We start from the raw sequence: 15,961 nt of genomic DNA, 5'->3' as shown, positions 1-15,961 counted from the left end.
CTCATCCTGTCTCAAACACAGTTCTTTCCTTTTACTTAATAACCATGGCCTTGGCCAGAGGCACCTCTCTCACTATTCTAATGCAGCGATCAGAACAGGGACAGGCATGAACATGTGCAGCTAACACACTCCGAGTCCCCAACTTACAGGAGCAGAGGAGACCAACAGCTTGGCCCTGTGCGACATGACTTCCCAAAGGCATCTGCCCTCGGTACTCACCCCTGGGTATCTGGTATCCAGTCTCCCCTGGCTTTCTGAGGTTCCTCAGGATGTGATCTGAATGGATGTTGATCAGCATGCCCAACAACCACAAGACAAAACCTACAGAGAAAACCCACAAGATCCTTACCATGAATGAACTGCAAGACTTAAGAACCCAGGGCCGGCTGGGGAGAGTGCTGTGACCCTTCCCATGGCCTCCGTTAGTGTGAGACAGCCTGCTGGCAGTCAGATGATGAGCTGCCACCCGCCGTGACAGGAGGGCTGCTTCCGAGGCTGGTGACTTACCTAATGTAATGTAGCCCAAATGCCCTGGCTGATGGCTTCCGTCCAAGTTTTTAGGATGAGAGAATCAGAGCTAGGACTTACAGCCTGGGCACAGGTGTTAAGAGCATCGTGGACTGGCCCACAGGTATCCTTACCTCACCTTTTCCTCAGGAACAGGGCATGAGGCAAGCAGTGCCCACCCTCTCCAGCTACTGGCAAGGGGAGCTGAAGGATCCGCACCTGCTGATCGTTGCTAGCCAGACTTGGGCCCGGAGGGGAGGAAGTTCCCGGAAGCCAGCTCTGCACTCCTCTCTCTCTCTCTTTTTTTTTCCCAGTACTGGGGATTGAACCCAGGGGTACTTAACCATTGAGCAACATCCCCAGCCCTTTTTCATTTTTTTATTTTGAGACAGGGTCTCACTAGTTTGCTCAGAGCCTGGCTAGGTTGCTGAGGCTGGCTTTGAACTTGTGATCCTCCTGCCTCAGCCTCCCGAGCTCCTGGGATTATAGGCCTGTGCCACTGTACCTGGCTTCTTCTCTCCTGTCTTTACAATTCCACTTGAACATTCAGTGCACAACCTGGCCTCCCCACTGCGACTTCCCTGCTAGCTTGTCAGTCAGCATTCGGTCACTCTCCCTCCTCAGCCTTACTGCTGGCAGCTGTGTGGCTCTCCCCAGAATCCCCCAGTGCCCTAGGGCCTTCTGCCCTTTCCTCAAATGTTCAGGGGTTTCATCACTTCTAGGAGAATTAGTATCACACCAATTAATGGCAGCAATAAAAGGTGAAATGCCAAAATACCATTTTGTAAAAGGAATGACTTATTTTTAAAAAGTTAATTTGACTTTCCTAAGATATTAAAACATGTGAATGCCATATAATGCTTCAATTAGATATCAAAGCGACGTGCACGTGGGGCAGCATCACTGTCTCTCAGGCCTGACTGCAGTGACCTGGGACATGTCCTCGTAGGCAGAGCGAGGACCTGGAAAGCCTTCTGGCCCACAGACAGGGTTCAGGATTTCTTCCTCCTGATTTTGCCTCTGTCAGTAGCTTGCTTCTCTAAGTGGTTCCTTCCTGACATGGGATAGGTTCTCCAAGTCTCTGTTTGGACTCACAGTTTGCAGGGGATTCACTACTTCTTTGGAATTTCAATATGTCACCCTAGGTGATGTGGCTTCCAACACAAGGGTCTAGAAAGAATCATGTTGTCTCAATGACATGATTATTTTATCTCTCTGTTGCTTAGATCGAAAGAAGTTTATGTGCATCTAAACATTTATTTCCATTTGTAGGGATCTTAAAAATCTTTGTATAAAATCTGAGAAAGTTGTATAAGTCAGAGTGGAGTGTTGTCAAGCCTTAACAAAGACAAGTAGAAAGTAGTCCCGAGGTCATGAGGGGGGAGCCTCATGCACGCGTGCCCAGTAGCAAGAACTAAAAGACTCACAGACACAGTCTCATGCAGTGGCCAGCTCACCTTACCCAGGAAGTACTTTAAGTAAGGAAGTCTGGCCCCAAACTGTCTGCTGGAGTGTGGACAGATGCCGGCCCTGTTACTGACTTCTGAATGACCTGTTTCAAAACATCTTCTGCACTCCTCCTCATTTTTCCCTGAAAATGTCCCCCTGCCTCAGCCTCCCTGAATGTGCCCATGGTCTCTGATGGCACATGTGTTCCCAATGCAGTGCTATCCTATCCCCGAGTACATGTCAGTGCTCTTCCAAGAATCTCTGAGTGCACTTAGGTGACAAATTCTTCAGGTTAATAAACACTCTTACTGTTACAGAAAACTTGTTAGAATTTTTATTATTGGCTTAGCTCTTGATTTTAACTATCGAGTGTAATTAATTATATGTAATTTCATGTGATGCTACTCACAAAATAACAAATTTTATGAAATATACAAATAAAAGAAGGTAACCTAGTTTATTTCCCAACTGACACATTTTAAAAAATATTTTCAAATCCTTCTGTTTAATGGTAGAGAAGTCAAGGGGTTTGTGTAAGATCCCTTGAGATCAGTATCTCAGCTTGTAGACCAGCCTCAGAGGCACCTTCAGGTGACCTGATCTGTATGCAGAGCTACTTTAAATGATCCTCAGATTCACAGACCAGAAGGATTCTTTTGCTGTTGTTGTTGGTCAAAAGTACCCAAACAATTCATCGTTAAAAGGATTCCTACAAGAATCTCAACTAAGCATTTAAAACATGTTTTCCAGTTAAGAAAAGAAAAAATTCCCCTTCCTCTTATTCTTTCTTGTCCATTCTCAGGCCCCTGCATGGTGGGTGGCTGAAGTCACCGCTCAGCCAGGTACCAGACAGGGGCCTGGGACCAGCTGCTAACCTCTGACCTGCACGTCAGCCTCGGGGCAGCGTGGGAGGCACCAAGTGTGGTCCCCACAGATCTCAAAAGCTTGTTCTTCCTCTTCTTCTGACCGTTGGGACAGAAGAAAATAAGGGAATCAAGAAGCAGAGGGATGGGAAATTCGCAGAGCCATCCGACTCATGTGGTGAGGTCCGGCCTCTCCCAGAGGCCCCTATCCCCGGGTGGTAGAGGATCCCGCAGCTTCTCGTCTGACCTTCACCTGAGGAAGGAGGATACGGGCTTCTCCTTGTGCAATTCTCAGTGTTAGGAGGACACTGCCCTTGGATAGATTTTAATTCTGTGAAAGAATATGACTGAGAAATGTTCAGGTGCTTTGTTGGCAACAAAGAGCCATGTGTTAGTTTTCCTATTATTACACACTCACATATAGAGAAAACCAAAATGCAGGCCGGTGAAGCGCCACATCTGAAAATGCGCTGGGCTGAGTGACGGCTGTGGCAGCACCGTGGGCTGAGCGGCAGTGGCCTGTCACCACTTCTGAACGCCACGGGACATGCATGCGCGTGAGCACTGGAGGAGCTTTCCTTCCCTGCAATACCCTTGTGATTAAGCATTTCCCAGTCTCCTGCAAATATTTTTGAATACTAATGCTTTATTTTCACTTTTGCTCAGGACTTATAAGGCTAAAATAAGCAACTGAAAATGCATATTAATTCATATTAATGGGCATATATTTTTAAAAATTCAAAAACTTCACAACCTAAAGGTTTCTTTACGCTAGTGTAATCATAAACGTCTACCTGCATTGTTGGAAGGTGACCCAGACTGACTGCTCATGTGACAGTAGGAACAGTGGGAGGTCAAGGCTGTCTGAGGTTACACAGCCAGCCAACCCGAAGCCAGCCCGAGGCCAGCCCGAGGCCAGCTCAAGGTCCCCTGTCCTGGTCTGTTGCTCACGGCCTGAGCTTGCTACTCCCTGTGGAGTAGTTGCTACTCGCTCTGCACAGCACCTGTGTCTCAGCGCCTGTGGGTGCAGGTGTCCCATATGCATGTCCTCTCCCAGCCCCCGAGTGGCTCTGGGGCAGCCTGACTTGCCCTCTGGCTGCTTTGGACCCCTGCTGCCCTCTCCTTTGGGGGTTCACTGATAGAAACGGAGGGGGAGCCGATCTCCTGGATGCTCACCTATTAGAAAACGGGGCTGGGTGACCCAGTCGTCCGCATACACTGCATATTGGCTCAAGTATCTGCTTTGCAAGTAGCCGTTATAGGCACAGAAAACAAACGCCAACGCCCATGAATACAGCATCGTGGGTTTTCCTCCTCGGATCAGGTATGGGAAAATCAAGGTGCTTAGGAAACAAGAAACAGAAACAAATTGAGAAAGAACTGAAAAAGACATTCTGCAATTCTGTTTAAATGCCTTGGGTTTTTATCTTGCCTTCTGGCTCACCCGTCACCCTTGGTCCACACGCATGGATACACACCACGCTAGAGGCCTGGAGTACACCATGGTATCTGAAAGGTCCACTGAAGGAACTGGCCGTGCTTCGGTGATGTTCAAGACCCTAGCATGGAGCGTGCGAAACAGACGCGCAGGAGTGGAGAGGACTGGAGGCCTCAGGAGGCTCTGTAGTTTTCCACTATCCTAAAACCACGGATGGTTCTAGTCTGGGCAACACTGTTGCATCATCCACCCCTGCTCCCAGGGCTCCCCCCGCCGAGCACTAAGCACTGGTAAGGCTTCCCTGCTGCCTGGTAGGAGGAGGTGTCACGTGTAAGCAGAAGGAAGGAAGACCCAGTGCGACATGACCTGTTCCAGGTCACGGCTCGTGAGAGGCTGAGTTCCAGTGCCAATCTGGCTGATCCGAAGAAGGTTAGGGTTCTCCTGTTGTAGCACACTGGCCTGGGAGCACCCTACTAAAGGGTTAAGGAGGGGAACAAAAGGATCAGGAATTCGAAACCCATGAAGAAAAGAGGACGCACAATGTATTTTGTGTTTGCATTTTCTCTTAAATGTCAACCTGTAATACATTCAAAGAGGCACATCACTACAAATCTCACGGGCCTGAGGAGTAGACAGCAAGGGACTGTAAAGAAGACTTTAGGCCTGATGCAGCTGTTGAGATCCCTGAAAGACAAAGAGGAACAAAACCGACCCAAGAGGAATACTCTTGGATTGTGCACTGTCAATGGGAGAAAATGAATTTAGACTTACAAAATCCCAGAAAAGGCAAAATTAGTGAACGGCATTCGCTGCCAAGAGCTCTGAGGGAAACTTAGGGGAACATCACCACACTAAGCCTCAACTGTGAAACCGGCTAGACTTAGAAAATCTAGAAAAAACAAAGCTATGGGCAGGGGAGGGACCGGGCACAGAGAGATGTGAGGACAGGGTTCAGAGGGCTATAGTGGTTGCACATTTTGACTTTGGTGGTGACTACACAACTGAACACAAACTCCAAAATTCATCAAACTGGAAGACTTAATGAGTGAATTTTATGTTTTATAAGTTGGTTATTAATGGAACAGGAAAAAATCTAAAATCACATTGTTTCCATTCTAGCCCTCTGCTCCAAGATGAAGCCATAATTAATCCTAAGTTACTTGCAGTTATAGCAATAGCATGAGAATAGTAATGTGAGGCTGGCTGAATGACCCAGTCCCTTGGGACAACATGCACATGAATCAAGAGTGGCCCTCTATCCAGGTTGTCATCTTCTGCTGGTCAGTCTCCAAAGATGACTTCCTACAGGTTCAGAGTAAGCATTCGCTGTGAATTTGGGGTCCATTAGGACTGCAAATTGGGGGTGAGGCAGTTATTCCCCTGGAAGTTGCAGCACTGGCTAGCACCTGACAAACAGCAGGGAGTCCCACCGTTCCAATTGGCATCCTGGGACTGTGATGTGGACGAGGTCAGAGTGGGCATAGTAGCTGCACTTGACAATGGGGGCTCTATTCCTGGGGAATAGCTAGGATTTGCCCTCAGCAGGGTGGCCGTGCATTTCCTGGACCAGTATAGGCTCCCCCAAAGCAGGTAGAGATGGTGTCTTGTGCTCTAGTGCTGCTTCCCAGCTAGGGCAGAGGCCACGTGTCAGACCCAGGAGAAAGAATCCAGTGCAGAAGACAGAGTGGGTTTCTCTCTGAGAGCCGGCACCACACTTCTGGAGTCAGCTTAGGTTTCCCCATATGGTCAGGGGGAAAAGTGACATTGGTATGAGAAAGTTGAGAGAAAACTTTCCCAGGAATCATGGTCTCAAGAAATTTCACAGTAGGAAAACAGCAGAATCATGCTGAGAAAGTGTTAGAATTCTGTTTGTAGAAATACAGAAAAGAGGAGGCAATAAGAATTGTAGGCGATACAGACCTTGGCTTTGACTTAAAAATTCCTGTTCAAACAGAGTACAGGGGTCTCCGAGTACCCATGGGGGATGGTTCCAGCACAACCTTCCCTGCATAACAAAATCCGGATATCTAATTCCCTTATTTAAAATGGCACAGTATCTGCATCTAACCTGTGTCCACCCTCCTGTATTCTTCAAGCCATTTTTAAATTCTTTAGAACACTCAACCATATAAATCATTGCCATATTGTAATGTTTGAGAAACAATGACAAGAAAAAACTCACTACACACTCAGAGCAGACAGAATGCTTTTGACTACTTTCAAACTGCGAATGGGCTGACCCAGGTGTGGAACTTGCTTGCCAAGAGGAGGAGATGAGGGCTGAATTGTAAGATGAGGTGCTGATTGGACAAAGGCCATTCTAATCCAATACCAGGTAACAGGAAGACCAAGCAGAAAGAGGGAGCAAAGGAACTGCAGGTTTGAAACATACAGTACAGATCCTAAAAACCATCTAACAAAGACTTCTGGGCTGGACGCCACAGACTCTAAATAATCGATGAATGAAGTGCAAAGGGATCGGGAAAGGTTCTGTGTGATGCAACCCTCCCGCCGGGAGAGGAGAGCTGTGGACCACAAACTATTGGTCACTTTGTTGCAGCAGGGCTCCAGGTCCAGGCTGAGATCTGAACAGACGGCAAACGCGGGCTGTACCTGGTACCGGTGGGGTCCAGACCTCTCTCTCCATCTCCACACTCCTCCTGCTTACCGTTCTTCTCACGAGGCCTGCCAACTGCACGGATGTATTACACACATACACACACATCTATGTGCCACACACAGAAAGTGCATGCACACATTTTTATTGCAGTTATGGGCATTGAACCCAGGACCTTCCTTGTGCATGCTGGACACTAAGATGCATTTTAAATTCAATCACTAAAAATGTCTTTATGCTCAGTCATCCTTCCCCATGGAACTGTGGGAAAGGACTACTATCACTCTTTGGGAAAAGAAAGATTAACTAAGAAGTTCAAAATCCCTTAGGTTGGAAACCATTTTTAAGGGAAACTCTGAAGTACTTGGACTAACAAGTACTTTATTCAGGCAATGTTATAAACCTATTTTCTGCTCTGATAGTGAGCCAAAGATATAAAAAATTCAGTTCCCAGGTTTTTACAAAAGAACTCTATTTTCCAAGTAATCAGATTTAAGTATAAGATTAAATGCGACACTTTATTTGGTCTAAGATTTCACCTCACTCCAATCAGAATGGCAATTATCAAGAATACCAGCAACAATGTTGGCAAGGATGTGGGGGAAAAGGTACACTCATACATTGCTGGTGGGAATGCAAAATGGTGCAACCATTATGGAAAGCAGTATGGAGAGTCCTCAGAAAACTTGAAATGGAACCACCATTTGACCCAGTTACCCAACCCCTCAGTTTATACCCGAAGAACTTAAAATCAACATACTATAGTAACACAGCCACATCAATGTTTATAGCAGCTCTATTCACAATAACTAAACAATGGAACCAACCTAGAGGTCCTTCAACAGATGAATAGATAAAGAAAATGTGATTATATATATCAGATGGATATTACTCAGCTTTAAAGAAAAATGAGATTCTGGCATTTGCTGGTAAACGGATGGAGTTAGAGAATATAATGCTAAGTGAAATAAGCCAAACCCTAAAAACCAAAGGTCAAATATTTTCTCTGATATGTGGATGCTAATTCACTATAAGGGGGGTGGGCAGAGAAGAGTAGAATTACTTTAGATTAGGTAGAGGGGAATGAAGGGAGGGGAAGGGGTATGGGGTTAGGAAAGATAATAGAGTAAACACATTATTACCTCATGTACATGTATGACTGACTGCATGACCCATGTGATCCTATAACATGTATAATAGAAAAAGGAGAGATTACATTCCACTTATGTATGATCTATCAAAATGCATAAATGCATTCTAGTGTCATGTACAACTAATTAGAACAGATAAAAAAATTACAAAAATGTGACACTTTTCTCTGTTACATTTCTATTTTCTCTCCTTCCCACCTAAAGAAACAAGGATCAAATTTCATGGCCTTGCTTTTATTCTCCATGGAATCTGTAAATCTTTGTGTCCACAACTTGGGTGCTGAGCCAAGCACTTTAAGAAGTCAGAAGTTCTTTGATGCTTTAGTGATCAGGAAAACCTGTGATCCGTCTCCTCGCAGGCTAAGTTTAACAGTGTAGACACAACACAGAAGTGCTTCCAACAGTCCCTAGTAAGTTTTTTCTAGTGGCTCTGAATCTTACACTAACTGCTGTTTTTCACACTTCAAAGCCGTTACTATCATCACTATTTTACAGACCAGGACACAGGCTCAGAGGCATCACTCCAGTTGTTGGGTTATGAGAATCGTGACCTAATCAGCACACTAATCCTCCTAGGGATTAACTGGGTGGTAACTGTAGACAGGTAGGGTATGGCTGGAGGAGATGGGAACCTGGGGCTGTGTTGAGCAGAGCTCTCTCTGCTTCCTGGTACCATGTCTTGAGCTGTTTTCCTCTACCACACTTCCGCTATGATGTTCTGCCTCACCTTGGGTCCCGAAGAATGGGATCAGCCGTCTATGGATTAAGACCTCTGAAACTGTGAGCCCCCAAATAAACCTTTCCTCCTCTAATTGTTCTTGTCAGGCCTTTTGGTTAAGCAGTAAAAAAGCTAATTAAAACACAAATTGGTACTCAGAAGTTGGGTCATTGCTATGACTAACCTGACCATGTGGCTTAGAAGTTTTTGGAGCTTATTTGAATTTGTGGGAGGAATTTTGAGACATTTAGAGATGGAAGCTGGAAAAGCTTTAGATTGTTGTGAGTGGAAATTAATGGGCAATTCTAAGGGAAGTTCAGACGACCAGAATTTCAACAGGTTAGTAAGATTTCAGAGCAGGAGGACTCTACTGGAAATTGGACTAGAGGCCATTCATGTTACATTCTGGCTAAGAAGTTGTCTACATTTTGCCTGTGTCCTGAGACTTTCTGAGGCCGAATTTAGGGCCAAAGAAATTTCTAGGCAGCATAGTATTCAGGGAGTGGTGACTTTTGGCCAAGTTTATTGTGTTAATCAGGAGAGGAAAGCAAAGCAGAAAGATTTGAAAAACTTGGGAATTCTGCTGGAAAATGGGGTAAAATTGAGGCTAAGGAATGTGTGGTTGTTAAAGACATTACAGCCACTAAAAAATCACTAAAGACTTTGCCCAGAGACAATAGGAAAGATGGCTCCAGGGCATCTCACAAATTGGCATCTCTGGCTCAAGGGTATAAAAGTAAAAAGCCTTTTGAGAAGAGACCAATGGGACACCCTGCTTGCAAAGGGTGGCCACCATGCTCAGTCACCAGGCATGGTGGCAGCCACCATCTCAAGAGGCTAGCTACTGCTCCAGGTGGTGGTAGACCCTGGCATCAATCCTGGTATTGTGGTGGTGGTCGATGGTAGGGGTGCTGGTTCTGAAGGAACCAGCTGGAATTAGGGGGTCGTGGAGGCTTCCATCAAGATGTCAAAGGAAGGCCTGGGAGGCCAGGCAACGTATTGTAGAGTTGGAGTCCCCGTGGGCAGCCCTTGAGAGGGTGATGTGTGCAGATGTGCGGAGGAAGCCAACACTGCAGTGGAGACCCCTGAGATTAATAAATGCCAGAGCTGTGAAGGCCTGCCAAGGAAAGCTGCAGGAACTGAGCAGAAACAAGGCTAGAGAGAGGCCATGTGGGCTGCAACCAGCAAAGCCACAGGGGCAGAGCTGCACAAGCACTTTGGAGAGATGCCAGGGACCCACCTCCTCCAGCCACACCCTATCTACTTCCAGTTACCACCCAGTTAATCCCCTTTAGGTTAAGATTCTGGTAACCCAACATGCCATGTGCTCCAGATGCTGGACGTGGAGCTCCAGGACTTGTTCGCCCAGCTCAGGTTCAGTCTTGCTGTGGTCCCATCCCTTCTTTCTGTGCCCCCATCTCTCCCTTGTGGAATGGGAATGTTTACTCTGTCTTTATATATTGGACATATATAACTTGCTCTTGATCTTTATAGGGGCTCAGGCTGAGAGTATGCCTTGAGTCTCAGAGGAGACTTTGGACTTCAACTTTTGGACAATGCTAAAACTGTTAAGATTACTAGGACTCTTGGAAATGGGCTAAATATATTTTGCATTGTAAGATGGGAAAAAGCTTTTTGAGGCCAGGGGTGATATGTTATGATTTAAATATCGGTGTCCCCCAAAAGCTCATGTGTGAAACAATGCAAGAAAGTTCAGAGGTAAAATGATTGGGTTACACAAGAATCTTAACCTAAAGGGGATTAACGGGTGGTACCTGGAAGGAGATAGGGTGTGGCGGAGGAGGGTCCCTGGGGACTGGCCTCTGTGGTTTATATTTTGTCTTTATTGAGTGGAGTTCTTTGCTTCCTGCCCTGCTTTCCTCGCCACACGCTTCTGCTGCTCTGCCTCACCTTGAGACCTAAGGAATGGAGCTCACTGTGAACGGAGACCTCGGAAGCCATGAGCCCTAACATGAACTTCTCCTAAAATTGTTCATCAGGGCTTTTGGTCACAGGAGTGGAACAGTTGACTAAAACACCAGTCGTGTGCCAGTGGGGATTTCATGCTAGGCAGGGGCAGAGCTGGGAGGCACATCTACTCTGTTACAAGGACAAGGGAGGAGAGAGAGGGAAGAACCCTATCACGGTAGGAGGGCACCAGAAGTTGTTTTTGTTAAATATTTATATTGTCAGAAATACCCTTATTGAGTGTCAAAAGTAGGTTACATGATTTGAGTGTATTTCTGTGTGTGTACCATTACTGCTTAAAAAAGATGATAAAACTCATTAAGAACAATGAAAGAGATTGAAAAAAGTTATATTTCTTTTTCTCTAAGTCATGGGATTATGGTTGATTTTCTTCCTTGGATTCCTCTGCATTTTATAAGTTTTGCACAATTAGCGTGTATCTCAACTGCAGTTCATTCACATGCAATACAGGCACCTATCTGAGGACCTAGTGTCTAGTGAGTTAGAACAGACTAGATCAGTGAGCTAGGGAAGTTATATGTCCTGGGATGAAGATCTGCCACTGTTGATTGACAAGGCTCAGAGACAATCAGGGAAAACCAACAAACAAGGGCTCAGTGCCTCTGAGGAAAAGTTTCCAAATCTCAGAAAAATAAAAATACCCTACGAATGCCCAGGAAGAAAAGCGGATCAGTAAAAGGCACATCACCAGAGCTCCTACGTGTTCATGTTGTGCTCCTTGAGGGCCACAGGGGTCCCGCGGGATGGGGAGCTCTGAGCATCTCCTACAGTCTTGGACTGTTCCCACCACTGGGACCCACTGGTGGGTGACGCCTGTGTTCCTCTGCTGCAGGAGCTCTGCTCCAGGGGGGAAGGCCACGGGAAGGCTCCAAGCACCCACACGCAATGGCTGCTCTTTGAAAACTTAACGTGAGATTTTGGGGGGTTTGTAATCTGGGAGGCAAGTTCCATGCCTGCTGAAGTCACAGCATGAACTAAGGAATCATCTCTTAAAGTATTTCCCCCACAAACTGGAATAATGCCCCAGATCTCCTGCAATGACAAACAAGGCTTTCATTTACCAAATGCTTTGACTCTTGAAATAAAAGGCAGTTTCAAGCCCTACTTGAAACATTGCAAGCTTGAGCTTAGGAAATATCAGATATCTCATGATTGGGCACTAATTCAGGCCAGGGCAGATTTAATCATTTTTATTTATTTATTTATTTGAGCACTATAGTTCAACGTAGCAGTGGGTTCACTTTGGCAGAGTCACACATGCTTGGCTGCAATTTGATTTAGCCTTTCAGGCCCATTCCCCTGCTTCTCTCCCTCCTCCTTCCCGGGTTCTCCTTCCTCTCCTCTATAGGTTTTCCTTTCACTCATTCGTTCATTTAAGATTTTTTATTTGTTTTAATTAGTTATACATGACAGTAGAGTGCACTTTGATACAGCATACATAATGGAGTACAATTTCTCATTCTTCTGGTGATAGATGATGTAGAATCCCACCAGTCATATAGTTACATACGTAAACAGGGTAATAACGTCTGATTCATTCTACTATCGTTCCTATCCCCACACCTGCCATATAGATGTTTATAGCAGCTCAATTCACAATAGCTGTATGGAACCAACCTAGGCACCCTTTAACAGATGAATTGATAAAAAAAAAGTGGTGTGTATATATATATATAATTATATATATATAATTATTAATTTGTCATTAATATTAATTAATGAATATTAACATTGGATCTTTGTGTTTCTTTTTTGAGAAATGTCTTTTTAGTTCTTTCGCCCATTTGTTGGTTGGGTTATTTATTTATTTATTTATTTTGGTGTTAGACTTTTTGAGTTGTTTGTACATTTTGGATATTGATCCCTTGTCAGAGGAGTGGCTGCCAAAGGTTTCCTCCCATTTTACAGTCTCTCTTCATTTTCTTGTTTTCTTTGCTGTGCAGAAGCTTTGAATTTGATGGCATCCCACGTATTGATTCTTGGTTTCATTTCCTGGGCTTTAGGGGTCTTGTTGAGGAAGCTGGTGCCTGCCTCTCTATGATGGAGGAAGCGGGTGCCTGCCTCTCTATGATGGAGGAAGCGGGTGCCTGCCTCTCTATGATGGAGGAAGCGGGTGCCTGCCTCTCTATGATGGAGGAAGCCGGTGCCTGCCTCTCTATGATGGAGGAAGCGGGTGCCTGCCTCTCTATGATGGAGGAAGCCGGTGCCTGCCTCTCTATGATGGAGGAAGCGGGTGCCTGCCTCTCTATGATGGAGGAAGCGGGTGCCTGCCTCTCTATGATGGAGGAAGCCGGTGCCTGCCTCTCTATGATGGAGGAAGCGGGTGCCTGCCTCTCTATGATGGAGGAAGCCGGTGCCTGCCTCTCTATGATGGAGTGTTGGCCCTGTGCTTCTTCTAGTAGTTGCGGTTTCTGATCTAATTCCCAAATCTTTGATCCATTTTGATCTGAGTTTTGTGCAGGGTGAGAGACAGGGGTCTAGTTTTATTTTTCTACATATGGATATCCAGCTTCCCCAGCACCATTTGTAAAAAGGCTATCTTTTCTCCAACATATATTTTTGTACCTTTGTCAAGCATCGGATGGCTGTGGGGGGTTTTCCTCTGTGTCTTCTACTCTGCTGCACTGGTCTTCGTATCTGTTTTCAGGCCTGTAAGACGCTGGCTTTTTAACTATAGCCTGGTAGTACAATTTGAGATCAGGTGTGGTGAGGCCTCTAGCATCACTCCTCTTGCTCAGAATTGCTTTGGCTATTCTAGGTCTATTATTCTTCCAAATGAATTTAGGGAGTGTATTTTGTATTTTCCTACTTTTGTGAAGAATGTCCTTGGTATTATGATGGGGATGCCTTGAATCTGTATATTGCTTTTGCTAGCACAGCCATTTTGGCGATTTTAATCTTGCCTGTTCAAGCACATGGGAGGTCTTTTCATGGTCTAAGATCTTTAATTCCTTTCTCTGGTGTTCTATAATGTTAGTTGTAGAGATCTTTCACTTCCTTGGGTAGATTAATTTCCAAGTATTTTATTTTATTTTATCTTATTTTTTGAGGTCATTTTGAAAGGGATGATTTTTCTGATTTCTTTCCCAGCAGAATCACTGTTGGAGTATAAGAAAACTACAGATTTATGAGTGTCGATCTCATCTCCTTCTGCTTTGCCGAATTCATTTACCAACTCTAGAAGTCTTCTGGTGGAGTTCTGTATTACAGGACCATAGGGTCATGTCATCAGCTAACAGATGGTTTGACTTCTTCATTTCCTATTTGTACCCATTTAATTTCTTTCTGTAGCCTGATTGCTCGGGATAGAGTTTCTAAAATGATATTGAATAGATGTGGTGAGAATGGACATCATTGTCTTGTTCTTGATTTTAGAGAAAATACTTTCAGTTTCTCCTCTACTCAGTCTGTCAGGTATTGCCTCTATAATGTTGAGGAAAGTCTCTTTTTTCCGTAGTTTCTCCAGTATTTGTAACATGAGTGGCTGCTGGACTATCAAAGGGCTGTTCTGCTTGGATTGAGATGACCACATGACTCTGGACCTTAATTGTATTTAAATGGTGGATTACAGTTACTGATCTGCATATGTTGAACCAACTTTGCAGCCCTGGGAGGAAACCCACTTGATCGGGTATATTTTCTTCCTGATGTGTTTCTGGATTGTTTTGCTAATGTTTTATTAGGAATTTTTGCATTTATGTTCATCAGGGTTATGTCTGTAGTTTTCTTCCCTTGATGTGTCTTTGTCTGGTTTTGGTACTGGGGTTATATTGTCTTCACATCATGTATTTGTAAGGGTTCTGTTCCCTTCAATTTACTTCCTCAAATTTTCAATTTGGAATAATTTGAGAAAGACTGATGTTAGTCCTTTAAAGGTCTGGTAAAACTCAGCTGAGAACCTGTCTTGTCCTGGGCTTTTCTTTGTTGGAGGGCTCTTCACTGCTATTTCAGTTTCACCACTTGATATTGGTCTGTTTAGGTTTTCTGTATCTTCCTGGTTCAATCTGGGAAGGTCGTATGTGTCTATAATAAATTTGTCAATATCTTCTAGATTTTCCAGTTTATTGGAGTATAAATTTTCAAAAGAACTTCTGAAGGTCTTCTGGATTTCAGAGGTATCTGTGGTGATATTTCCTTTTTCCTTTTCCTCTCTAATTTTGTTTATTTGGATCTTGTCCCTCTTTCTTTTGGTTAGTTTGGCTAAGGGTTTATCAATCTTATTTATGTTTTTAAAGAACCAATTCTTAGTTGCACTGATCCCATGTATATTTTCATTCTCATTTTCATTAATTTTAGCTATGATCTTAATTATTTTCTATCTTCTACTGATTTTGGAATTAGTTTGGTCTTCCTTTTGTATGTCCTTTTAATTATTTTATTTTTGGGGGGAGCTGGGCTTTTGTATGTCCTTCAGGTGGAGCATAAACTTACTTTACTTACTTGGGATTATTTTTTTAAATGTAGACACTTGCTGTGTCCTGCGTGGGCATTCACTCAGTGAAGTGACTGAGAAAAGACAGACAGACACAATAGTAGAGAAAAAGCTGGGGTCCGGTGGTTCAGTCAACCTCTGATGGAGGAAGACTGAGTATGAGCAAGCTCAGCAGTTTTCTCATATAGGTTTTAACATCAAAGGGATTTATTGTGAGGTTACTTTAAAACAAACAGAACCGAGGTCAAAGGTACGAACAGGTCAATTACAGTAATCAGTTTGTACCCATAATTCTCTACCTCCCCAACCCCCCGCAGCTGGTGTTTGAAACTTAGGTCATGAACTGATAAATTCTGTGACTGGCACAGAATTGCCCTTTGAACAGAGTGTCTGAAAGTATGAAAGCAGTTCTAAAAGGAAAATTTATAGCACTGAGTGCCTGTTGGGAGTGAATGAATTATGGGTCTTGAACTGCCCAGAGTCAGAGGTGATACCTGTCTTGGGAATTTCTGGGTGCAAGGTTCAGAGAGAAGATTTCCCAGTTCCCTCTACATAATCTAAAGTTCCTCCATTCTTCTTTCACCCCCCAACTCCACCCCATTATATGTCATTATCCACTTATCAGGGAAAACATTTGGCCTTTGTTTTTTTTTTTTTTTTTGGGGGGGGGATTGGCTTATTTCACTTAGCATGATAGTCTCCAATTCCATTCATTTATCTGCAAATGCCATAATGTTATTCTTCTTTATGGCCGAGTAATATTCCATTGTGTGTGTGTGTGTGTGTGTGTGTGTGTG

General features: G+C 44.4%; 1 protein-coding gene across 1 annotated transcript in view; it reads right to left on the bottom strand.

The window, feature by feature from the left end:
• Srd5a1 (steroid 5 alpha-reductase 1) overlaps positions 1–15,961 on the bottom strand; it is a 42,871-nt gene that overhangs the window by 13,690 nt on the left and 13,220 nt on the right. Inside the window, exons 2-3 of the mRNA XM_047556634.1 lie at positions 3,996–4,162; positions 220–321 (exon numbers count right to left, since the gene is read on the bottom strand). Of these exons, the coding sequence (XP_047412590.1) occupies positions 220–321; positions 3,996–4,162 (269 nt within the window). The remainder of the gene's footprint in view (positions 1–219; positions 322–3,995; positions 4,163–15,961) is intronic.

Source organism: Sciurus carolinensis, chromosome 6 (assembly GCF_902686445.1).
Source record: "Sciurus carolinensis chromosome 6, mSciCar1.2, whole genome shotgun sequence".
Lineage (NCBI taxonomy): Eukaryota > Metazoa > Chordata > Mammalia > Rodentia > Sciuridae > Sciurus > Sciurus carolinensis.
This window is presented reverse-complemented; position numbering and strand designations above follow the sequence as displayed.